The following is a 26,690-nucleotide window of genomic DNA, read 5'->3' as shown; positions in this document are numbered from 1 at the left end:
TTACCCTCCATCCATATTACCTCATTAATTTAATAAAAGAAAAAAGTTTTCTTTTATAGACATATATGGTCACATGGCACAAAACAATTGCACAGTTGCATGAACATAACGTTACCCTCCACCCATATTACCTCATTAATTTAATAAAAGAAAAAGGTCACGTTATAAAAAAGAAAAAAAGGTCACCTATTTTTCTCCATTTGTCCACGTTTATGATCACGTAAACCATATTTTTGGAGGGAAAAATTTAAAAGACCAAACAATGATTATTCCCATACGATAGATACCATTCGATTGTTCAGAAATTTAAACTTCCAAAATTTGTTAATCGGTAGGCTCCACCTCCTTACTTATTACGTGTCAGTATTTAATTGGTTAACCACGCAATTTCTTACATGGCCTTTCTGAAAATGTACCAATGGAAACATAAACTCCGAACCTCAACTTTGGACCGAAGCTTAGGCTCGGTCCGAACCTAACCTGGCTCCATAGTAGTTCGTTGAAATTTCACACTATTTCGATCACTTTATCTCTCTCTGTGCTATCAACTTGTTTTTCTCTCTCTACCATTTTGTACTGTCGATTAAAAACCCTAGAATTGGAATACTGAAAGGATCTGAGCTCAGTTGGTGTTAAAGGTTCAACATTTCTGTGAGTTTTATTTATGAATTTTATCTTCAATTACTGTTTTTATAAACCCTAGTTTTCTCTAAACATGCACGAAATGTTTTACATTTGATGGATACAGTAAATTTGCACTTATGTACCGTTTTGTTGTTGATGGTTAGGTCAATTTTTTGGTACGGTGGTGTTTGGCCTCTATTCGATTAGTTTACCTGCTACCTAAGACATAGATAGATGTAAAGAAATCATCTTATTATTTTGTCTTTGCTAGAATTTGGACCTTGGTGTCCCATGCTTTTTCATTTCATTTGACCACTAGACGACACCCTTGGATGCTTAAGTAAAAATCTGTATGTAGTGATGTCATGTAAGGTATTTTAGAGAAGTTGTGATAAAAATAGTGTCTTTTTAACCTAATTGCTCCCCCCCCCCCCCCCCCCCCCCCCCCCCCCCAAAAAAAAACCACAAACCCACCCTCTCACACACACACAAAGAAAAACAAACAAACAACATACCCGGTGTAATCCCACAAGTGGGGTCTGGGGAGGGTAGGATGTACGTAGACCTTACTTCTACCTTTGCGGGGTAGAGAAGTTGTTCCAAAATTGCATGACTTAAAATAGGTATAAGAAACTAGCACTCAAATAAACAAGAAAATAAAAATAAATGCCGATTGTTGGGGTACTGACCCAACTAGTATCGAAACAACATACCCAGTGTGATCCCGCAAGTCGGGTCTGGGGAGGGTAGGATGGACACAGATCTTACCTCTACCTTTGCGGGGTAGATAGAGAGGTTGTTTTTGGTAGACCCTCGGATCAAAAGAGATGTAATCGACGCAAGATAGTAGGAAAGAATAGAGAGACAACAAAACAGTAATGTACAAAATAAGTGCAGCAACGTGTAACAATACACATAGGCGAAAAAGAAACTACACCAGAACTGAATGTGATTATCAATATGTTGCCCCCTACTAACCCAATGTGAAAGGGTGCTTATATGCTTTTGGCCCCATTTATATAGATCATGTGGCATTGAGTTATATATCTTTTAGATTTCAATTTATGATTTTATGTTGATTTTGGTCTGGAATAAATCGTTCTTGGATTTAATTCTTGGGACAGAATGTGTTGGAATTTAGAGTTCTCAAATGTTGCCTCAGTTCTGAATGGTTTGGTTTAAAAAAAAAAAAAAAAAAAGGAAAGAAAGTTTAATTGCTAGACAAAGAAGTTTATAAGTGGAACTGGTAGCTCTTTCTCACTTAGTTTGTTTTGTGAGGACTTGTCTCATTTGTTATTTGTAGATTCCATTAGTAGATAATATTCTCTTGTGTCTAGATTTAAACTTCATGGTTGGACAGAAGTGATAGGAAAAAGAGAGTTTCATCATACCATAAACTCAAAAAAGAGTGTCTCATCCTACCTTTTGTGAGTTAACATGCAAGAGAGTTTCACACTGTAGTCCGCATAAAATAATATATGGATTCCTGTGTTCCGCTAGTATAATAATGTAGAGTTGCAACCAAACACAGCATTAGTTATATTGAGTTAATATCACCAACCAAATGCTGAATTAGTTAGGCAAAGAGTTTTTTTGCTTATTCAACCAAATCTCCCTTTCAATGTGTTTGTCTTAGTTTCACTTCGCATGGAGTTTAAGAAAATAAAGAAGACTTTTGAGGTTGTGGTCTTAAGTTAAATATGTGTGTAATGTACCAAAATGCCCTTTGAATCTTGCAGTCTTAAATATGCTAAGTAAGATGTCGGGTGTAAAGAGTTACTAAATATAGAAAGTGGCATTCGTTTTGAAACATACTAAAAAGAAAAGTAAGACAAACAAATTGAAATGGAGGGAGTACTAATTAAGCCCAGTTAAATAAACTAAGCCCAGTGTAACAAAATTATGCTACTTATGTGGAATTTTATGTTGGATTATTCTTGTTTATGTGGCGAACCATACAACTCCTGGTGATGCTCTTGACATTTAATACACTCCCTCAAATTCAAGGTGGTGAAACAACTTGAATTTGCAAATTTAACTATAAAGTGATGCTGGAAATAAAATTGACTTGTGCCATGAGACAAAACTAACTTCGCAATGCATAATGTCTTCGCCGTGGTGTTGCTGTAAATCCATGAGACATAAAAGCATGTCCTAAACTTGACTAAAATGACAAACGAGATACGATTATTACAAAACTAATGACAAACAAGATGCCAATGTGACAAGTCCGCTGGCATTCCACATTGCTGACTTAGTAATGGTTTGACAATGACATGAAGCAAATCGGGGAAAAATGCATTGCTCATTTGACAGGTCAATTGACATAAATGACTAACTTGATTTGGGTAGCTGAAATAGATTGATAAATAGACGAATGTAGAGCTAGACAAACCAGAGCCCTGACTTGACTGGTTAGTTGATGTGAACAGATAACATTAGCCCTAGACAGATGCTGACTCTCTCTTCAAACAGTTAGCCAATATGGTGAGAAAATCTGGCAATGCATTGGGCTCTGGTAATAGACAAAAGTAGGTAAACTATGAAAAGGAAGAAAACTTTGAACAGTCAGGTGGCATATGGGGTTGTCATCTACAGGGAAACTACTTAAATCTGTACATGATCAACTTTGATACCATATGAAAAAGGAGAAAAAAAAAAAAGGAAAAGGAATGTGTGAATTTGGTTAGTGACAACAAACAAAAGGGCTCCTTTTAAAGAAGTTTTGAGCTACATGAATAAGGAAAGTTTTTAAATATTTGGGATTCACAATTAATATGACATAATCATTAAGAATATTCTACCCAAATATTTTAATTACTCTTTTGACTCTCTACTGTGACGAAATTTTGTTGATACATCTCTCAAGTCTTTTACAATGACATAATTAATAGAAATATTCTACATAGTTTAATAAAATAATATTGTACATAGTACTATTGATGATTCTCTCGACTCTTGACAGGATTGAATACAGACCCTGCATAATTCTTTTTTGGTGCTAATATAACCACTATTTGTTGTATCCATTTGAGCTGCCTTGTTTGCAGCAAGCTAGGATCGCTCTGGTGGAGATTCTTCCTATTGATTTTCTAGGAGCAATGGGAATATGCATACTTGAAAAAAAGTTGGTGGGAAATAGCTATTAGTTGGGAAGCCAGTATAAAATATTCTAACCACTACAGTCTTCAGTTAGAATACTGTAGTAGTTAGCTACTATTGTTACCATATCAAAAAAAAAAAAGAAAGAAATTCTAACTACTACTTCCTTTGTCCCAGTTTATGTGAGACACTTTACTTTTTAGTCTGTCCCAAAAGAATGACACCTTCTCTGTTTAGAAAAAAAATAACGTTAAACTTCTCATTTTACTCCTAGTGAGATGATTTATAATTATAGCCAAACAAATGTCTATGACTTGTTTTAGACCATAAGTGTTAAAAGTCTTTTTTCTTTAATTAAACTTTGTGCCCAGTCAAACACTGTCACATAAAATGGGATGGAGGAAGCACCAATTTAGCAATGTATTAAGAAATTGATGTAGTTTTGATAAGCATTACAAACACAAAAAGGTTTGCTCCAAGGAAATTTTGGTGCTTCGGAGTCTAATCCAATTTTAGCATATTAGGCATGAGTTAGGCACATGTTATAGTTGAAAAACCTGCAAGGAATGGTTTATAGGGGTATTGATGAAGTGGTTGTGCTATGATTGTGGTAGGGGTATACTGTAATATGAGGATTGTGATTAGTGATTGATTGTCTATGCATGGGGAATGCAGCAATTGGGCTCAATGGCTTATGGTTCTATGTTATTTGGTTTAACAAGAATATTTGGTACTGGGCAAATAAGAAAAATCCAGTAAGATTGGGTTTTTATTTACTGGACCAAAAACCTGTTATGTGCTCTGCAGTTCTCCTGATTTAATCCATCAAACTTGCGCATGCACCGCGTGCTCAATATTTTATGTTATGCCAACTTCGTCGACGTCCATCATTGAAGCTGTTATTGTTGGTGAAGAAAAAAAAATTAGAGCTTCAGTGCCTTGCCTTCCCATTGGTTGTGAACATCAATAAACAATTCGTTATACCCTCTTTTTCATTTTTTAATAAGGATCATGCCCTTGCATTCATACTGTCCATTGAAGTAGTACCATCAAAAGTGTAACCTTCCAATTGTTAATGCAAGCCACTTTTTTGTAATCTCAAAATTGGTAACTATTGTTTAGGACTGTTGATAGCAAAAACCGCTATGACTGTTTCAACTTTACCTAACTACACTTGAATGATCTTGCAGGAGTTTGAGACAGCGATTCTTAGCTTTCAAGAGAAGAGTGACACCAGGCGACTATGTCTAAATGCTGGGTTGTGCATCTGTTGTGACGTGAGGTTGTGAAATATTGATATTCATTTGATATCTCTCTATGCTAATAACCACGTAGAAACATTCAACAGTCAAAGACTTCAGAGTGAAATCATCTATGCCTGGCAACGATGTTGGAGATAGGGTTCACAACTTCTTTGCACAAGACAGCTTGTCACAAGAGCAGCATCATTCCTCAGTAGTGGATGGGAATTGGCCAGCTCATAGTAACAATCTGTGGGTTGGAAGTCAGAGACAGATAGGTGTACTGACTTCCAACACAAAGAATTACAATTTACAGAACTCTGGTAATTTTATATGTCACGTGTTCTCTAAACTATTATTTGGTAGCTATTGCTCTATGTGCTAGTTGTTCTCTTACATTTCCTGCATTTGCAGATAGCGGGAAAGGGCCAAGCAGTTATCCTTTTGCCAACCAGCATGCCTTGAATTATATGCAGTCCACTCCAAGGCCTGAGTTCGGAAAGGGTCAGTCACAAAATCAGCAGACAAATGTGAACGGCTACATGTATGGTAATCAGTTTTACCAGACAAGGCAGGATGAAGCCAAATTTCTGGCTACCGATACAGGTTATGATCTTCGTAGTCTAGCCTCAGGAGGATTATCTCCTTATGCATCACATCAAGGAATGGGTCCAGAGCAGCAGACAAGAGTACCGGTTAGGTCAGAACCTTCTGATAGTCCTCCTAGTTTTGATCTTTTTGGTGGTCAGCAAATGAACCGTCACCAATCAAACATGCTGCAGTCTCTGCAGCGGCAGCAGTCTGGGCATAGTGACATGCAGCAAGTGCAACTCATGTTGAAGATGCAGGAACTTCAAAGGCAGCACCAACTTGAGCAATTAGATACCAGACAGCAAAATACGCTAAATCAGGCCCCCACCTTATCTAAGGTGGCATCTGGTAGCCATCCCCCTGCATTGGTACATGACACTACAAATTCGGGTGCATTAAATTATCCTTGGTCAAGTGATCTTGGCAACACAAATTGGTTGCAACGTGGCTCTCCAATTATTCAGGGATGTTCCAATGGACTGAATCCAACCAACATTGGACAAGCACAACAGTTAATGGGTGTGATTCCTCTATCAGCTGACCAATCTCTATATGGAGTTCCTGTTTCTGGTTCTAGAGGAAGTGTGAACCCATTTTCACAAGGAATAACCGATAAGCCCACAACGCAGCCAATGCCAACCTTTGATAGTTCATTTCCGGTTAATCAGTATACTGGATTGCAGGATCAAGCCAGTGCGCCGGATGGGGCTTTCATTCCTACACAGAGATCCCCAGGCAACAATCATTTTGGACATGTTCCAAGTCAATCTCTGACCAATGCAATAAATTTGGAGAGCCCTCAGCAAGCAAACGCCATGCAGGGAAGTTCAGCTTTGCAGGACTTTTGCGGCAGACAGGGTCTAGCTTCTCCTTCAGAAAACTCACAGGAGAAAGCAGGGGCACATGCTTCTTCCTCACAGAATGAAATTGGCTTAGATCCTACAGAAGAAAGAATATTGTTTGGTTCAGAGGATCATATATGGTCAGCCTTTGGCAAGAGCCCTGATATGAATGGGGAAGGTGGTAATCCATTTGATGGTGAAGGATTAATGAATGGGCTTTCTTCTATTCAAAGTGGTACTTGGAGTGCACTTATGCATTCTGCTGTCGCAGAAACTTCTAGCACTGACCTTGGGGTACAGGAGGAGTGGAGTGGTTTAAATTTTCACAGTACTGAAATTCCTTCAGGGACTCAGAATTTGATGTATAACAGTGGCCGACATAAAACATCTTCTGCTGAAGAGAATTTGCTCCCAAACTCATCCTTGAATTCTGTTTCTGTTCAGCCCTCTGATGGTACCAATATGAACAGTAACTACTCGAATGTCCAGGGCCACAGGCTTCCATATGAGCCAGGCCAGAGTTTGCATGCCAACTCTTCTCAAAGATTTGTTCAGTCATCGAAGGAAGGAAACAAGTGGTCAAATTCTGGTCCACAGCAGAAGTCAGCTGCTGAAGTAAACCAGATGATGTTTGGGAGCAGTTCTCATCCTATTAGCAGAGAAATAAATATGAGAAAGATTTCTAGTCCTTTAACATCTCAGCTTGGTGGAGCTAGACAACTATGGGACAAAACAGCTGGTTGGAGTGATGTAGGATCTGCAGTGCCCTCTGGAGATGCAGCTTTAAGAGTTTCGAGTGAGAACTCATCAAATTGTTCCCAAGATGACAAGCGGAAGAAATTCATCCAAGCTGAAATTGTTCATCGGGGTGTGACGTGGAACTCTAACTCTGGCCATAATTCTGCAGTTGATATGGTGCATGTGGGATCATCTATCACTAATCACCAAGTGAATTCGGAGGTCTTTAACTTGCAGAATTCTGCCTCTGCACCCAACTCAAGTACCATCAGGGGTGGCGAGGAAACCAGTCAACTTCAAAATAATTATCATTCTGATTATTGGAAGAACACTGATCCCTTTGTCAAGTCTACGGTAAACGAAGGATTGGGAGTTTTGCAGGGTCATGTTACCCAAGACAATCAGGTCTTGGACAGGGGTATTAGTGATGTAGAAGCTAGAATGCATGAGAAGCAGAACAGCAATAATAAGAACTCGAATGACAGCTACCACTCTAACTTATTAGCTCATTCAACTGCTGCTAATATGAGGGAGAATATCTTGTCAGATGCTAGTGATTCAAGGTGTCTTCCCACTGGGAAGCAGAAGTCGTCTGATCAAGCTGGCCGGAAAAATTCTTGGCCTCGCAAGTTTCAGTATCATCCCATGGGAAACATGGATGAGGGTTTCGATCCTTCTTATGACAGGAAAGAGCCTAGCCATTCTCAGTCTATGCTGCTGCAGAATGCCAATCATGGCCAGTCGGAAGTATTTGGTGAGGTTCCTAAGAGTCAGGCAGAATTGGAAGAGGTGATTTATGTGCTTTACGTAATACATTATTTGTGTGTTGCGAATCTTTGGTCATTAATAAAAGATAATATTCCTTAATCTACAGGGGCAGCCATATGATGTTATAAGAGATGGCAAAGGCTTTACCGAGGTGCATTCGCAAAGCAGCTTTCACAGTGGTGGATCTAGTATGCCTGGTCCCTTCAATAGATCAGACTTATATCCACCAAATAAAGCTGCACAAACTAGGTAGTTAATTTCTTGATCACTACGTAATCATGCTCTTAGGATCTTAGAAGAGTTAGAAGTTCTTCTGTTCATTATTCAACATAATTCTTTATTGGCCTTGTTGACTTTCATGTTCTGCTCTAAAAACTTCTTTCCAGTGCCTTTTGTGTTCTATGGTTTGATTGTTTTTTCTGGTTGCAGTCCAAACATGCTCCAGCTTCTTCAGAAGGTAGACCAATCAAGTGTGCGCAGTTCTATGACTCAGTTAAGTAATTCTGAACAGAAAGTATCATCTGGGAAGCCTGAAGCAGCAAATTCTGATGGGTCCGTTGGTCATCTCCAACGAAGTCAGTCTTCTGCCTCTCAAGGCTTTGGTCTACAACTTGGCCCTCCATCTCAACGGGTATCGATCCAAAACCATTCTTTGTCATCTCAGAGTACCCAAGCAGTTAGGTCTTCATACTCTCATGCTGCCGAGGAGATCAGAGAGAAGAGTCGGGGACGGATGCACCCTCTTCATCAGGGTCAATCATTGCCTCCTGCTGAACACTCTCTGGAAGAGTTGAAGAATAACAGCTCTGGAGTTCCAGGGAGTACATATAATGAAACTTCTTTGTACACGATGCCTGGAAAGTTTTCTTCTGCATTTGATTCTAGTTCTGGGTTTCCGTACTTGAGAAGCCCACTTCAAAATTCACCTCTGGTCAGAGCTACTGGGCAACTGTCAACTAAACAGTCTCTAAATGTATCTTTCGATAGACATGGTCCCTTTTCTGCAGAGAAAGGTGACTCTAGCAGAGGACCTGGAAGTGGTCAATCAGTACAGGCTTCCATACCCGAAGGGGCTGGTGATGATAAACAGGAAAACCCGTCAATCTCTGCAGGTAAGTTTCAGTTAAGTGATGCCAATGGTCCCCATGAAAGGCTCTCTGCAGGTCAAGTTTCATCTAAAGAGCCAGGGTCAGTTTCTCAGCCTCTCTCGATGTCTGGCATCGCTCAGCAGGGTGCTTCTTCAAAAATGTTCGCTACTACGTGGACCAATTTTCCACCACGGCAGCCCCTTTTCGTTGCCCAATCCACCAAGGAATCTTCTCATATTCACCAGTCACATCAACTGAATAATATGGAGTCATCATTGTCTGCTGCAGAGAGGCAAGGTGATCAAGATGCAAATAAGGGATGGAAGTTCACATCTGAGCTTGGTACAAGCACGGCAAATATTTTGGGCTCTGTTGAGGGGGAAGAAGAACGAGTGAAAGAAAGCCCTTCTCAACCAGTAGCATTTCAAAACATTGAACCAGTTCAGATGAGTGATTCACAGGATAGAGAACCTTCCAATAACCTCTCAGAAGTATCTCCTGCAAATTCTGCATTGATGCAGAGAGATATTGAAGCTTTTGGTCGATCTCTGAAACCAAATAACTTTCCTCATCCAAATTATTCCTTATTAAACCAAGTGCAGGCCATGAAAAATGTAGAGACTGATCCAAGTGAAAGGCCCTTGAAAAGAACGAGGGTATCAGACAGCAATAAGGGTGTTCAGCAAATTCTTTCTGCCGATTCTAGAATCCTAAACTTCTCTGGGCGGGAAAATATACAAAGAGGCTTATCATCACAACAAGGAGGAAATTTGGCTCCTCAGGATGTACTTGCATCTCATCACAATGATGCTCAGAGCAACTCTCACAACAATAATATAAATCTTTTAAAGCCTGAGCATACTCAGATTAGTCCTCAGATGGCACCGTCCTGGTTTAATCAGTATGGGACCTTCAAAAACGCGCAGATGTTACAGATGTATGAAGCACACAGAGCTGCCTCCATGAGGACAACTGATCAACCTTTCACCCTTGTGAAGTCTTCCAATGGTTTGCAGGCATTTGATTCTATACAGGGAGTATTTCCTGCAAACACTGATAGAAGTAATCTTGGGCCAAGTTCATTTGCTAGCTTTGTTGCAATTGAAGATTTTTCTTCTCCACAGACATTGCCACTGAATGTTGGTCAGCATCACCAATTGCTGAAACCCAAGAAGCGGAAACGTGTTACATCTGAACTTATTCCTTGGTGCAAAGAGGTTTCGCTGGACTCACAGAGCAATCAGACAATCAGGTTCATATTTTGCGCAACTTTTAGTAAACTCCTTTGCTTTCATGCTGCTTTCTCAACACTTTCTGCTATTCCATTTTGTTTTTATTTGGATTGTCTCAGTTCCAGCCCAGGTTTAATGATATTTGTTAACTTGTCTATCTGCAGCTTGGCAGAAACCGAGTGGGCCAAATCAACTAATAGGCTTATGGAAAAGGTATCTTGATTTGCCTATTGTAATTCCCTTTTTAAATTTGTTTGCTACATCAGTTCGATAATCCCATGTTCTTGTAATAACAGGTTGAAGAAGACATTGACTTCATTGAACATGGGCCTCTGAGGCTTAAAGTTAAAAGAAGGCTTATTTTGACCACTCAGCTTATGCAGCAATTATTTCGCCCTCCTTCCGCAATTCTTTTTTCTGATGCTAACTCAGAGTATGAGAATGCGGCTTACTCCATTTCTAGATTGGCGTTGGGGGATGCATGCAGCATGGTCTCATGCTCAAATGCACCTCACACTAGCAAAGAACCGTAAGTTTGCTAGTTGTTGCTTGAGATGTTCCAATCAGGTCTACATCTTTGTTGCTCTTTGCCCTAATAGTGTGTTTAATGTATCCTCATAGACTTCATGACAAGCCCAAAAGACCAGAGAGAAATGACAACCATATGTTTGCCAAAGCTGTGGAAGAGTTGACAGTAAGAGCGAGGAGACTGGAAAGTGACTTTTCGAGGTAATGCTTCATGGTTGTCTTAGAGGGCATTTGGATTGGCTTTTAAGCTGGTCAAATCAGCTTTTTAGCTTTTTTTTTAGCTTTTCTATGTTTCCGCAATGTTGAGAAAGTGCTTAAAATAAGTTACAATGTGCTTAAAACAAGCCAAAAGCTATAAGTTGGCAAACCCCAACTTATTGCTTTTTAGCTTAAAAGCTATTTTAAGTTGACCAAATAAATTACTTTATCGCCCCTTATACTTTCTTATAATTCCTAAATTATCCTTCAATACAAAATGCCTAACTGCAAATCTGTAATCTCTTCGTTTCCGTTCTTCCTCTATCTTTTCTCCTCTATTTCCCTCTTTGTGGACCTATTGAGTGAAAAATATTCTATGATTCGTAGTTGTTTTTATGTGGGTACTCTACATCTGCTTCAACTGATAACGGAGAACAACCTTTTTCAAATATGCTATTCATAGAGCTACTCTGGCACTTCTGGAATCAGTCACCATTGAAACTTACCCATTTATCCTTGGTGGCTGGTGCCAAAGTATTTTGTTTAATTGGGTTAGATGAGAGTCATTCTATCTATTTGTTTTTGTTTGCAGCATTATGATACCATGTGGATTGTGATCTTCATTCTTTTAGTTAAAAGCGATTCTTTTCTTTTTGCCTTTTTCTGGTCAGGGGCTTTGGATTGGGAAGATAGAAGCTTTTAAGATGGATATTAGGGGAATATAAAATTTAATTTAATTATTAGTATATGATATTAAATAATTATTAGTATATGATATTAAATAATTAGTTATTATATGTTCTTTCTTTAAATAAATAATTCGTATTTACTAAAGATAATCGTCTAATCAATTGATACTTTAATGTGAATTGAGATTCAAATTAATTTAAAATTTAAAATACTGTAATAATGTGCTAATTTTTTGTGTTAACAACTTTAAGGGTATTTTAGTCATTTTAAGAGAAAAAGTGCTTATTAGCACCTTTTTACCAAACACATCTACTACTTATTTACAGTTTCAGCACCTCTATCCAAACACATAAGTACTTATTCATAAATTCAGCTCCAGCATTTAAAAAGTGTGTTTCAGCACCTCTGCTTAAAAGCAACTTAAATTCAGCTAATCCAAACGGGCTCCTACACCACTACAACACATGAGTTTGTATAATTATATATTAGACCCATGGGGACTCTTGTCATTTTACTTTTGGGGGCTCTTTGGGGAGGGGGAGGAAACTTGTTGGAGAGAAGAAGAAAAAAAAAGAAAAAAGAAAAAAAAAGAGAAGTCTTGAGGAAAATGGAGATGTCTTGCCTTGCGGTAGTTGAATAGGTTAACTTAATTCTGCTTTTATATCAATACCGGAAAAGATAGGTTCAGGTTTTCGAATATAATCACTTCTCCATTGTGTTATAGAAAGTTTATCAGATCTTTTGTTGCTTTGGTTAATTCCGTTGTGTGATCTCTTCCCTTTGTAGATTACTATCTTGAGCTACATCTCTTTTGCAAAGAAATGTTTCATTTTCTTATATCTCCTGTCTTAGTAATATTAGTATGTTAGAATGAGTCTGCCAAGTTACTGGGAAACTACCCTGGATCTGCAGAATTCAGTTTTGTGATCAACCAAATATGGTTTTATTGGGGAACTCCTGGGGCTTCATTTGGATTCTGATATGGTCGTTTTGCTTCTGTTAGGACATATTGGAATATACAAAGCTAAAGGTCTTTAATCATCATTTCCTATTCTGAGAATATGAGGATAGAAGTGCTAATGCTGATGTTTCAGATAGAAGCAAGCAGTAATTAATTTATTTCAGAAAATATCAATACTATTAGTCTTTAGTAGCTGCTCCATAATGGTTTTCTGTCGATTCCTCTGCGTCATTTTATTTTTTGCATGTTACAGTTGGCTTTAGGTTCTATCTTTTTTACTAACTTCAGTTTTTGCCCGACAATATGCAACGTAAATCCAAGTAATAAGTTCTGTTATTCTTTTTCTTCTGTTGCAGACTGGACAAGAGAGCATCAATACTAGACGTGATAGTGGAAGGCCAGGATATTGAGAAGTTCTCGGTCTTCTATCGGTTTGCTAAGTTCCATGGTCGGGTGCAATCTGATGGTGTTGAGACCTCATCTTCACCAGATGCACGTAGCCATAAACCTCTAGCACAGAGATATGTTACTGCACTTCCAATGCCAAAAAATCTCCCTAGCATGGTACAGTGTCTTTCACTATAATCATAAATGAATTGATTTTCCCCGTGTTCTGGTGGTATATCCATTAGCTCTACTTCCCTAAGAAGTTTTGGTGCTAATTATGCTGGCACTAGCAACAACAGAAACTGATGGGCACTGAATTGTCACCTCAAATGTAATGTAGGCTGTCCAATCTTTTACATGTTGGCCATTTATGTCTTATCAAGAAATATGATTCATTTTGTGTACATCTCTTCAAGTTTGTAGGGAGAGAGAGAAAGGACCTGGGGGCTTCATTTTTGATACATCCTGCCTACCAGGAGATGACCGTATATAGTAAGTCTTCGGTGTTATATGTATTATGCTTTATCTCGCAGAATTGTGAAGGTAATCGTAGTTGCTTTAGCCAGGTCTAGAGTACTTCAGATTGTTATCTTTCAGTAAATATCATGTCCAGACTTTTGTAGAACTCGAATTATTCGTAGATTTACTAGAATTTGTAGCTGGGAGCAGCTGTGATAATTTAAGCAGCTGTAGGTGAAAAAGGACGTACAGCTTCATTATAACAACTTGGGACTTCACTCAATCTTGGGATCCTGTTATTGATGTGATACTATAGCGTAAATGTGGGAAGATGTTGCTTGCGAGTTCGCCCTTGTGGTTAAATGCCCCATCTTTTGATTCTAGGGTTACATCCGGTACTTCTGATCCCTGGATGAAGAATTATTGACTTGACAAACTGACAATTTGAGATCTAAGATAAAACCTATTTATATATCGGAAAAGGGTAAAATTGTTTTTGCTCTTAACGTATTAGAAATGACTTTCTCTTGAGCTAAGGGTCTTTCGAAAACAGCCTACCTACCTTCCAAGGTTGGAGTAAGGTCTGCGTATACTCTACCCTCCCTAAACTTCACTTGTGGGTTTACACTGGGTATGTTGTATTAGAAATGGCTCAAAAATGATCTCCTTTCACCTATTAGGCACAAAAATGCCCTTAATGTATCAAGCATGGCTCAAATATGCCTTCCTTTCACATGTTGGATCGAATTTGCCCCTAACGTATTTTAGGCTTAAAAGTGCCTCTGTATTAACGGCGTATTTATTAATCCACATAAAATTTTAACATAATTCAAGAGGACTCGATCCATTACATAAAATTTTAACATAATTCAAAAGGACTCGATCCATTCATGACCTAACCCAACAGAAAATTCGTTTTAAATTAACATAATCTAGCGATCAAATTATTTTTTTACTTCATGTTTTAAATTAATTTGTGTTAGTGAAATAATGATTAATAGTATTTGTTTATGCTACAAGTTCCTGTGCCTGTGACTTTCCTTGCAATAACTGAAGGAGTGTCTGTCAATTGTTGATTGACAGGAGTAGTATCAGCATCTGTGAGAAAATGGTGCTTGTTTTTGAAATGCAGTTGATTTTTTTTTAAAAGGAAATTAATTGTGAAAGATTTAGTTGCCTTTTGTAAGTAAGGAATTTAAATAACATGAAAATGTTTAATTAGCTATGTCTATCATGATGTAACGTTTACTTTCCTTGAATAAATTATTCTTCAGTGGTTTGTTGTGTTAAAATAGCTTGGGATTGAGACATGATTGTTGTAGCTGTTTGCAAATGATGAAGCTTGAAAATATGTTTTTCACCAGCAAAATATTTACACCAAAAAGGATAAGAACCAATCTGCTAAATCGCAATAGACGTAATGTTGATGGATTTCCGAGATCGAGCCTGCTACTCCAAAGCCACAGTTGTGCTCCTTAAGCACCAGCAACAACAACATACCCAGTGTATTTTCACATGGTGGGGTTTGGAGAGGATAGAGTGTACGCAGACCTTACCTCCCACCTTGGGAGGTAGGAAGGTTGTTTTCGATAGATCCCCGCTCAAGAAAAGGTGCCAAGACAACAATAATAATAGGCAATAATAGCAACATATAATAAGATAAATGACGTTAAAGAAAGAAAGAGAGAAACAAGCTAGCTATCTGAGAGATATAAAAAATAAGCGAGTGAACAAAGATAATAAAACTCCTAATGCGGAAAAGAAATCCTCGCGGCCCCCTACTAGCCCTCTACCCTGATACTCGACCTCCGCATCCTCCTATCACCGTCAATGTCCTCGGTAAGCTGAAGTAGCGTCATATCTTGCTGAATCACCTCTCTCTAGGCTTTCTTTGGCCTACTCCTCCCTCTCTTCGGGCCCACTACTGCCAGCTTCTCACACCTCCTCACTGGCGCATCAACGCATCTCCGCTGCACATGGCCGAACCATCTCAACCTCTATTCCTGCATCTTATCCACCACCGGGGCCACACCTACCTTGTCCCGAATCACTTCATTCTAAATCCTATCTCTGTTGGTATGACCGCACATCCATCTCAGCATCCGCGTCTCTGCTACCTTCATTTTCTGGACATGAGCTTTCTTCACTAGCCAGCATTCCGTCCCATACAACATAGTCGATCTAACCACCACTTTGTAGACCTTTCCCTTAAGCATAGGCGGCACCTTCTTATCGCACAACACCCCCGATGCGAGCTTCCATTTCATCCATCCCGTTCCAATACGATGTCTGACATCGTCATCATTCTCACCATTCCCTTGGATGATCGATCCCAGGTACTTGAAACTTGCTTTCTTCGGGTTGACCTGAGACTCTAGCTGCACTTTCTCATCCTCGTCCTCTATCTGAATCACATTACTGAACTTGCACTCTAAGTATTCAGTCTTAGTCCTGCTCAACTTGAAACCTTTCGACTCCAGGGTCTGTCTCCAAACCTCTAGTCTCGCGTTAACCTCGCTCTGCAACTCGTTAATAAGCACAATGTCATCTGCGAACAACATGCACCATGGCACCTCCCCTTGGATGTGGCGCGTCAGTGCGTCTATCGCCAAATTAAACAAAAACGGGCTAAGAGCGGATCCCTGATGCAGACCCATCGTGACTGGAAAGTGTTCTGAGTCACCTCTAACCGTCATCACCCGGGTCTTGGCTCCATCATACATGTCCTTAATCGCTCGAATGTAAGCTACAGGAACACCTCTAGCTTCCAGACATCTCCACAAAGACCTCCCTTGCAACTTTGTCGTAAGCCTTTTCCAGGTCAACAAACACCATGTGCAAGTCTTTCTTCTTATCCTTATACTGCTCCACCAACCTTCTCACAAGGTGAATGGCTTCTGTAGTCGAACACCCCGGCATGAATCCGAACTAGTTCTCCGAAATAGACACTATCTTCCTCATCCTTGCTTCCACCACTCTCTCCCAAACTTTCATCGTGTGACACAATAGCTTGATACCCTTATAGTTTTTGCAGTTTTGGATATCCCCCTTGCTCTTGTACAACGGGACCATGGTGCTCCATCTCCACTCTTCAGGCATCTTCGACGTCTTAACAATAACATTCAACAACCGCGTAAGCCACTCCAAGCCTCCTCTGTCCACATTCTTCCAAGATTCTACCGGGATTTCATCTGGCCCGGTCGCTCTTCCCCTACTCATCTTACGTATAGCCCCCTCGACCTCTTTAACCTCGATCCGCCTGCAGTACCCAAAACCGCGGTAGCTCTCAGAGAGCTCCAATTCGCCTAATACAATGTTCCGGTCCCCCTCTTCGTTCAAGAGTTTATGAAAGTAGGTCTTCCATCTACGTCTAATATGGGCATCCTCGACCAAAACTTCGCCTCCTTCGTCTTTAATACACTTCACTTGATCTAGGTGTCACGACCCAAACTAATGAGCCGAGACGAGTGCCCGACCACTACTGACCAAGCACTCCTATACTTGTATCTACTTCTCGCTGATTACCCTGGGCCCATACATAACTCAGAATTAAACCAGATCGTATGCTGTAAAGTTAACACAACAAACTTTGCTTTGAACGCTCATAACTCGTGCATCCAAGGAAACAATCATACGTGCCAAGGATAACAGTGTAGGCCGATTAGGCCACTACATATGCTATACAACAAAATAATAGCTGACATAGCTACACGATACTCCTACCATATACAACTGTCTACAGATCTCTATGGAATATAACTGTAAGAAAGACAGGACAAGGCCCCTGTCATACCTATACATCTACATATCAAAATAGCATACCAAAGGACCGCAGCAGCTCCGACGATGCCGAGCGCACCGTCTCAAATTTCCGAGAGAAGGTCCTACACTGTCCGGATCGTCTGGGCCGGCACCCGATCCGCGGGCATGAGCACAGTGTCCACGAGAAAGGACGTCAGTATGAACCGTGTACTGAGTATGTAAGACATGAATAACAACATAATAAGATTATGGAACATAACATGAGACAAAGGGATAACTTGTACATCTGATTGGCTTTTAAGGAGGATGTCATGCATGCTAACTTTAACTTCTTTTAAACAACATTATAAATACATACAAGTAAACTGCTCGACCATATAGGTACGGTGTTGTGCTGCCCGACCATTTAGGCATGGTGCTCGCGTCCGGGGCGTAAGCTGCCTACTGCAGTGGTGTGTCTGCCCGACCGCCTATTGGGCGGCGCGGTGTTATTAAAATACATACATATTTATAAAGCATACATGAGAGCCCAAGCGAAAGCTACAACTCTATCAGAGTGACGTAAGGTCGGTAACCTCCGATTCATTTTATGGAATAATCATCATCGCTATATCTCACCTCGAAGGAACAATTCATAAGGTGAGACCAACAACAATGAGCAATTCAAGAAAATAATGAAATAAACTCGATAATCTCATAATAGCATTAAAATCATAGCTTTGGAATTTCTAGAAATAAAATCATCATCATCATGTTCGTCATAGAAAACATCTCATCTTTAGTATCATAAGAAACTTTTAAGAATCATGAACTTCTAACTTTTGGAAGTAAGAAGGTGATGGAAACATATATAGAATCATAACATAGGAATCATGCCTTTTGAAAGAAAGGGACTAGCCTTAACATACGTTTTGGTCTCCTTAGCGATTCAACGTTTATCCTTCCAAGCTCGTAAATCTATATTTAAACCATTCGTACTATGGTTAGGCTCAATGTCATATACTCATCCTAAGTCTTGGATTTAATTCCATTTAAAGTCTGCCGAAATTCGGGCAGTATCTCCCCTGTTTATATGCCTAGCTCGAAGTCATAATTCAACAACCAACAACAACAACAATAATACCAGCATCAATAACATCCTTACCAACACCATTATGTTCCACAAAACATCCCACATGATATTTTCCAACTTTCTCAACTAACCAACTTATTATATGACTGTTTAATAATTTTACCTTCGTAATTAAATCGAAATTAGTATTAATAAGGAGAGATTCATACCTTACTCCCTCTAGTATTGCAACATCTTCACTTTCGACCTTGAACTTGAGCCAGAACTCGTCGCTATACGATTTTATAATCGCAACTATACGCTGTCTGGACTAGAATCCTGAGATTATACTCGATTTACGTTCAAATTTGGTGAGTGGAAATTGGTGGATGTTTCCAGAGGTTTGGGGTGGCTTAGAGGATATTTTGGATGAGAAAATAAGGGGGTAACCCCTTTTTATAACATCTGAGGCTCGGGTTGCACCGACCTAAAAATTGCTTTGCGCCTTTGGCTCCCCTAGTGGCACGTGAGTTGGCCCTTGGTCCTCTGCGCGTTCGTGCCACTCCCTGGCGCGTTCGCACAGACCATTTTCTTAGCCTGCCAGCTCGACTTGTAACGCCCATATCTCCTTACTCTGCCGTATTGATGAGCGGTTTCTTGCGTTGGAAACTAGACTTTGTGAACTTCACTTTAGGCTTTTGCTTTGCCTCAAAACTCCTCGTATCCTAAAAGATATTCTTCCTCCAAATTGGGCCAAAATTGCCCTTCACATTTTCTCCAAAGTTCCAACAAACTTAATTCCCTTGGTTCACTTGCCCTTCGATCCTTCCATAGCTTATTCTATGAACTTAAACCCTCGTAATCATAAGATAAACACGTATAATCTCATATGCCTCCTGAAAGCTAGCTCGAATTTCAACATACAAAATCACGGGGTGTAACACCAGGTCCCGAGCCTTCCTCTCCCTTGCTTAAGCCACTACTCCAATTTTATAGATGTGATTGATCAAATATAGTGTTTGATAACGTACGTGTTGTAAAATAATAAAAAAGAGGAAGAGATAGAAAAAATATTTACATGCTAGTTTGTTCCTTTGTCACTTTTTAATCAGGTCATATTTGATTAGGTGTAAAATATGTATTTGTGTAGAGTGTAAAATATGAATTTGGTTAGACGAGTCTGATGATTAATATGTCTATTATTAAAAAAGATGGGGCTTTAATGACATGACATGTCAACTAGGAGAGAAGGAGGCTTTTGAGGGTGTTTAGGTACTTTTTGAGGAAAATAGTGATACTTGAATACTTTATTATCCTAAATGAAGCAAAAGTGATTTTTGTAGGAAATTCCTTAAATTTGGGTGACTATCCAAGGAATCCACTCATGATTCCTATTCTCAATAATATGTAATATGATTGGGATAAGGGAGCCTCCTATTTATTCAACACCAACATAAATTAATTTAAAACGGGAGGTAAAAAATTACTTTATCCAAGGAATCAACTTAGGATTCTTATTCTCAATAATATGTAATATGATTGGGATAAGGGAGCCTACTATTTACTCAACACCAACATAAATTAATTTAAAACGGGAGGTAAAGAATTGTTATTATTATTATTTTAACAAAACCACCTAAAATGGTGGGAATTTATTGCTGCAAAATATGTACAAAAGAAAAGCAAAATATTTACAGAAGAATTGCAAAGAAAAGAAACTATCTAGAAAGCTGAAAACTAGCTATGATCACCACATTAACATTACTAGAACCTTCATCATACTAAAGCAAACCAGGGACCTTGATTTGTATCCATCTTTCACACTCTCAAGTCTCACAAGTGGAATGGATCAAATCTCTTGAATTTAACTTCAGGTCAGCCTGGATGAAGTAGAGTTCAGTTCCAATCTTATAGATGCATGATCTTAGCTAGCACAGATTCTGAGCTTAGTCACAGAAGCTGCTGATGATCCTCCTGCTTATTACTTGCTGCATCTGATTCCACATTGATGACAGTGTTTTGTGGTAGAATGAACTAGGGTTTATACCACTCACCACAAAACAAAGTTATTTCCCGTTGCATCCCCTTCCCCGCCTTCATTGATGTTCTGAGCTGCTGTTGTCCTGATTGCTGTAGGAAGCCTGTTTTGTTGTTGATCTAACTCTGAAGTTTGGAAGTTGGCTTTTATCCATGTTGATCAATATACTTCCATGAGTTGGAATATCTTGAAACTGATTGTATTAAATTGTACCTGCAAAATCAAAGACCAGATTAGTAAAATAATCTGCCACACTGTTTCCTTCTCTGAACACATGCACCACTGAAATATCTTTGTCCTTCCTCCATCTTTGTATACACCTCACTGGTAGAGCAATGTTCCATGGCACCTTCCAAATACCATCCAGTACCTTTTGCATTGTAAGGGAATCTGTTTCCACTATAACAGGCAATAACTCATGTAGAACACGACTTGATTCCCTCTTCAATGGCCACACTTCCAAAGAACTAGATTAGTAGTCTCAGTTAATATCCTTGCCTTAGCATATATAAACTCTCCTGAACTATCTCTACTACAAAAGGCTGCTGAACTTGGTCCTGGATTCCCTTTAGAAGCACCATCAGTGTTGCATTTAAAGCATCTTCTATCTGGGAAAGTCCACTTCACCTGTTTATATATTAATGGCAGCCTGTAGTTCTCTAGTAATTCAACTATCCTAGGCCATCATATTGGCATGTTCTGTAGCCAAGGATATCTCTTCCTTGCTAGCATAAATATGTTCCTGTTGATCTCAAGTATGACCTTGTTCTGAGAAACAGTCCCTCCATGCCTTCTAGTATTCCTGCTCTTCCAAATTTGCCATAAACCAAAGCAGGAATTGCTTGATATAAAGGCTTTAATCTTGTAGCAGTTTGAGAGTTCCACCAGCGCAAGACTGTCTGCTTAACCTGTAGGAAAGGGCCCAAGACACCTGATGCAGTTGAAAAATAATGCCATATTGTAGTTGCAAAAGGACTTGTAATGAAAATATGATCCATGGTTTCCTGCTGATTATGACAACAACACCATCTTGAGACTATGCTGATTCTCATTCTCATCAACACTTCATTTATAGGTAACTTCCAATACCAAACTCTCCATAGAAAAAAGGAGATTTTGTATGGCAAGCCTTTGATCCAGAATTTGTCACAAACAGTTGATATCTGCTTTCTTTTTCTCAACTCCTCCCATGCACTTTTAACTGTAAACTTACCAGAGCTTGTGAACATCCACCATGGCTTATCTATCTCATTTGTTCTCACAAAATGTCCCAGTTCCATTCTAACATGATCAATAATGTCTGCTGGTAACACCTCTTGTAGCTTTGCATAGTTCCACTGACTTTCATTCATCAACTCTTCAAGCTCATCTCCTAAAACTTCATTTTGATAATGAATAAGTATCAGATCATGCAAAGCACCAAGTTTAGACCAATTATCAAACTAGATTGAAGAAGATCCATTCTTGGGTTCCCACCAAATACCATGTTCCATTTCATCTCTAGCTTGCGATCATCTTCCAAGTCCGAGATCCCCTTTCCACTGAACCACAGTTGGTCTGAACCTTTTACAATATTTGTTCCACATGAAATTGGACCACAGTGTACTGCTTGTCCTGAATCTCCACCAAAGTTTAGCAAACAATGTGTCACACCCTAGCAATGGTAGGGCATGACGGGCACCCGACTCTCATCAGAGTCGAGCGAACCCTTAGACATTCGCTCTATCAAAACCTGCCATTTCAAAAAAATTTAAAACATAAAACTTTTTGAAATAGAAATCATTATCTTTATAACGATTATGAAAACTTTTAATCAAATAAGTACTTTAAACCAATTGAAATCGTATAAAATACATACTCTTTTAAAATCCACAAATGACTCAACTGACATCACTTTGTCGACATCTCGACAAACATACCACAAGACACTGTCTGCAGAAGTCTCTAAGAAGTAAACCGAACATTATGAGTCGGGACGTGGCCTCGACATACCCATAATCATACATATCTATACATGACTTAGCACGGCTCGCAATGAGGTGGAACTTGCCAATCCCGAACTCGATGTCAAGCATCCTAGCTATACACTTAACCTCGCCAAACAATGCGGGGGCCGCGGGCATGAACGCAAAGATCCCTGTGTAGCGGGACGTCAGTACGGACAATGTACTGAATATGTAAGGTGGTAACAAATCATAATCATAATTTGACTTAGGAGAGAAGAAATCACAATCTAACTCAATACATGCAGCCTTCGCTGGACGAAACATAAATGTGCACACGAAGTCTCAAAACAATCTTTAAGTAAATAATGCAATCCAACACACATGCCACTTCCGACATGTTAACAGAATGGTCCCTTCGGATAGCCGCTTCCGGCTAGTATCACAATAGTCCCTTGGGACAGCCGCTTCCGGCATAATAATGATGGCCCCTTCGGGCGCGCTTCCGCTTAATAATAATGGCCTCTTCAGCGCCGCTTCCGCTTAATAATAATATTGTCCTTCGGGCAGCCCTCGCTTCCGCTTAATATCACCACATATCAACACAAACTCAATCCACAAATATCAATTTCAATTCATATCATAAGTCACTAATCAATTCATCACAATCCAGTTATTAGCCTTAGTCTTTCATAAGATGTTATCAAATTTGTATCTCACCAGACTTAGGAGGACATACTTCCAGGTTTGAGGGTAGAATTGTTATGCAATTATTACTACTTATATTCTACTCAATTTCATCTTATTGCCCTACACAAAGAATAAATGATCATATCAATACAAAGGGATGATACTATGGAATGTAAACATAAATCGTAAATGAAATGAAGTAGTAAAATCTCGCACCCCCTTCGGAGTGGTTTTGAAAATCAAACTTTATGTTTCCTTTAGTATAAAACTCGTTTATTCGAAATCATTTGTAAAACCATATACACAACTCAACTTGGCACCTTATGGGTGTTCCCTTTAGAGTACAATATCAATAAGCCATCACAAGAAACATTTAGACCTTACTCGTCTAAGAATGGAATCATATGGAGTACATATAGAATGAATAACAACAAGAATCATGCCAAAGGAAGAAAGGTTTGCCTTACATACCTTTGCCGCTTTCCAGCTAACCACAGTCCATCTTCGGGTCACGCTAATCTATCAACAATATCAATTTACCAACAATCAATCCAATATATATCCTTATAATCAATCCCTTAAACTTATCTCTATTTCTAACGGATTTTCAACAAAGATTTCCTTTATAAACTGGACAACCCTGAAAATCTAATTCAGCTAAATTATTAACAACATCAAACAACAATATCAACAATCAATATACATCATAACTCAGATATTTCCATCCATTTAACTCCCCTGAAACAGCCCCACCTTCATAAACTTTCCAAAAATGCCAAACGAGCTTTTAATATTATTTCCTCCGTTCTAATCCGTTAAAACTCTAAATAAACACTTTAATAACATAAAAGGAACCTTATACATACCTTAGCAGAGCTCAACCACGAAATATCATCCCCCAAGCTCAATAATTAGCTTAAAACGACGACAACTCGTACTACACTTTATCCTTCACGAGCCTCGGGATTCGGGGCCTCGAACTTGATCGAACCCTTGCTTTATCTCTCTAAAATCCCCTCACTCTCTCTCTGCCATGTTTTGGAATTTTTGGTATGAATGAGGATGATAAGGGTGAAAATTCTCCTTAAATAGGAAGGGAAGTGGGCCTGACCCGACTTGGAGTCGGGTTGGGCCGAGCCCACTGCCTAGCTTGACCTTTATGTCTTAAAACGTCCATAACTTTTTATCCCTATGTCGTGTGAAGGCCCACGACTTATGGTTGGAAAGCTAATTGAATTATCTACAACTTTTATATTTGGAGTTTTCCCAAATTCCCAAATAATGATGGGGTTATGGCCTCCCGAAGTCAGATCACCCGAAAACGTAACTTAAAAACATCTTTTTGGAGGGCTTACACTTGGATTTGGCTCAAGAGTCCTTCTTGAAAATTGATCAACTTCCCATGTACTATTCATATAACTTGTCATATGCCCTTTATAAAATCCCGACATGTGGGCCCCACCTCAGCTTACGGTTACGAGGGCTATATATCTTTTAACGTATCATTCTAATCATATTGTACGAATTTCAAATATCATACTCATGCCATCCTCATGCTAATACAATAGAATTTCATTCTTTATACTTGTAATATTTGCTCCTCCTTGAGCTCACATTAAGCCGTCTGCCTGTTACCTTAGTAACGCGAAATTTTCTAGGGTGTAACCCAATGCTTTGGATATATCATGTAAAGATCTGAAGCCTAATCCTCCCTCATTCTTAGGATAACATACATTTTCCCATGCTGACCAGTGCTTACTTCTTCCTTCTTCCTTGGTTTGCCAAAAGAATCTATTAAATAACTTGTGCAGATCCTTAATGACACATTTTGGGGGCACCATAGCAGACATTAGATAAATGGGGATGCTTTGTAAAACACTTGAGATCAATACAACTTTCCCTCCAAATGACAGTAGTTTAGCTCTCCAAGCCTGCAACCTGTCCTTCACTTTCTTCATCATATCTTTATAGAACAACTTCTGCCTTCTAGCATGAAAGATAGGACATCCCAAATAAGTAAATGGGAAGTCACCTTTGTTGAAGCCTGTTATTTGCTGTACCTCCTGATTCAGCTCATTATCCACCTTCTTATGCATATAAAAAAATGCTCTTGTCTGCATTAATTTTTTGTCCAGATTCTCTCTCATAATCATGAAAAATGGACACAATCATCTCCAAGGATGCTTTATCTGCAGATGCAAATATGATAGTATCATCTGCATAAGACAGATGATTCAACTTTGTACTCCACTTTGGCATACCATATCCTCTAAAACTGTCTTTTTCAAATAATGAATTAAGAGCCATAGACAGTACCTCAGCAGTTAGAATAAAAAGAGCAGGAGATAGAGGATCTCCCTGTCTGACCCCTCTTGTAGAATGGAAAAAACCAAAAGATTGTCCATTAATGAGAATGGAATACCAGTTATTAGCAATTAATCTCCATACTATGTCTACATACTCTTCTGCAAATCCCATCTTTCTGAGAACTTGAACAAGGAACCTCCAAGAAAGTCTATCATAAGCCTTTGCCATATCTAGCTTAATGATGACATTAGCATGTTTCCCCCTCTTTATGATATCTGCCACCAATTCTTGAGTAAGCAACACATTTTCAATAATATTTCTACCCTTTACAAATCCAGACTGATTTGGAGATATTAGAGATGGCAGAATCACCTCTAGCTTATTATGTAATTGTCTGGAAATAATCTTGTTTATGAAATTGCTGAGGCTGATTGGCCTCAGGTCTGAGAAAGTGTTGATTATTTCTTTCTTAGGCAAGAGGACCAGGTTTGTATGAGTTACTGACTTTGGTAAAGTTTGTCCCTCATAAAAGCTACTGATCAAATTATGCACATCAAAGACCAACTATATTCCAACACCTTTGATAAAAAACTCCAGAAAAACCATCAGGTCCACAAGCACTATCAGCTGATAATGCAAAAACAACATTTTTCACCTCTTCAAGAGTTGGTTTAGCACACAAGAAGTTATTTTGATCCTCTGAGATTCTCTCAGGAATGTGATCCAAAGAATTTGAGTCAACTCCACCACTTTCCCGAGAAAATTGATTTTGATAGAATGAAATAACTTCAAGAAGAATATCATCCAAATTGTCCACCCATTCACCATCTGCATTTTGTATTCTTGTAAGCAACAACCTCTTTCTTCTTCCTTTTACAAGACTATGAAAATATCTTGTATTCCTATCTCCATCAAAATAACATTAAAGTCCCCACCAACCATCCATGGTAAATTCATAGAGCTTTCCAAGGAATATATACTATCCCACAACTCTAATCTTGCAGCAGAATCACACTTTGCATAAACCATTGTGGAGATTAGTTGCCTACAACTCTCCTGAAATAGAAGCTTAATAGTCACTTGTTGTTCAGTGTCCATTAATACTTCCACATCAATTCCATCAGTAAAAAAATACCAAATCTTGTTATTACAATTATATTTAGCATACTACATACCCAATCTCCTCTTATATCTATCAATTTGCCTTGATTGTTGAAAAGGCTCCAATAAAGCTGTGAGGACAAACTTATGATGTTTGTGCAGCATTTGAACTCTATGGAAAGCCTTCTGAGTATTAACTGATCTAATACTCCAAAAGAAGGACTTCATCATTGGAAATTAGATTTGTTAGTAGGATTTCTCTTTGGAAGAATCCTAGTTGGTTACACCTCCTCTTTAACTTTGGATCCTGTTTGTATCTTCTTACGTTTGATCTTAGCATATCCAATTT

At 38.9% G+C, this 26,690-nt stretch overlaps 2 protein-coding genes across 3 annotated transcripts; one reads left to right on the top strand and one right to left on the bottom strand.

The window, feature by feature from the left end:
• The first annotated feature begins 438 nt into the window (after positions 1 to 438).
• Positions 439 to 13,694, top strand: LOC132044519 (uncharacterized). 2 transcript variants are annotated; one of them, XM_059435015.1, is made up of 9 exons: positions 439 to 638; positions 4,917 to 5,290; positions 5,382 to 7,927; positions 8,013 to 8,155; positions 8,336 to 10,246; positions 10,391 to 10,439; positions 10,523 to 10,755; positions 10,848 to 10,955; positions 12,960 to 13,694. In XM_059435015.1, exons 2-9 carry the CDS (start codon positions 5,101 to 5,103, stop codon positions 13,186 to 13,188), a joined length of 5,409 nt encoding a protein of 1,802 aa, XP_059290998.1. In that variant the 5' UTR covers positions 439 to 638; positions 4,917 to 5,100; the 3' UTR covers positions 13,189 to 13,694. The 2 variants fall into 2 exon arrangements, with proteins under 2 accessions (XP_059290998.1, XP_059290997.1); XM_059435014.1 differs by having other exon boundaries at positions 439 to 651.
• A 2,683-nt stretch (positions 13,695 to 16,377) lies between these two features.
• LOC132044521 (uncharacterized) lies at positions 16,378 to 26,338 on the bottom strand. Its single transcript, XM_059435016.1, has 11 exons — positions 26,221 to 26,338; positions 25,819 to 26,068; positions 25,100 to 25,775; positions 24,693 to 25,017; positions 21,732 to 21,914; positions 21,455 to 21,678; positions 21,128 to 21,208; positions 20,799 to 20,927; positions 20,514 to 20,742; positions 20,317 to 20,425; positions 16,378 to 16,708 (listed from the first exon to the last, which is right to left on the bottom strand). Exons 1-11 carry the CDS (start codon positions 26,336 to 26,338, stop codon positions 16,378 to 16,380), a joined length of 2,655 nt encoding a protein of 884 aa, XP_059290999.1.
• Between the last annotated feature and the right edge of the window lie 352 nt (positions 26,339 to 26,690).

This window comes from Lycium ferocissimum, unplaced genomic scaffold, assembly GCF_029784015.1.
Source record: "Lycium ferocissimum isolate CSIRO_LF1 unplaced genomic scaffold, AGI_CSIRO_Lferr_CH_V1 ctg4724, whole genome shotgun sequence".
Classification (NCBI taxonomy): Eukaryota; Viridiplantae; Streptophyta; class Magnoliopsida; order Solanales; family Solanaceae; genus Lycium; species Lycium ferocissimum.
This window is presented reverse-complemented; position numbering and strand designations above follow the sequence as displayed.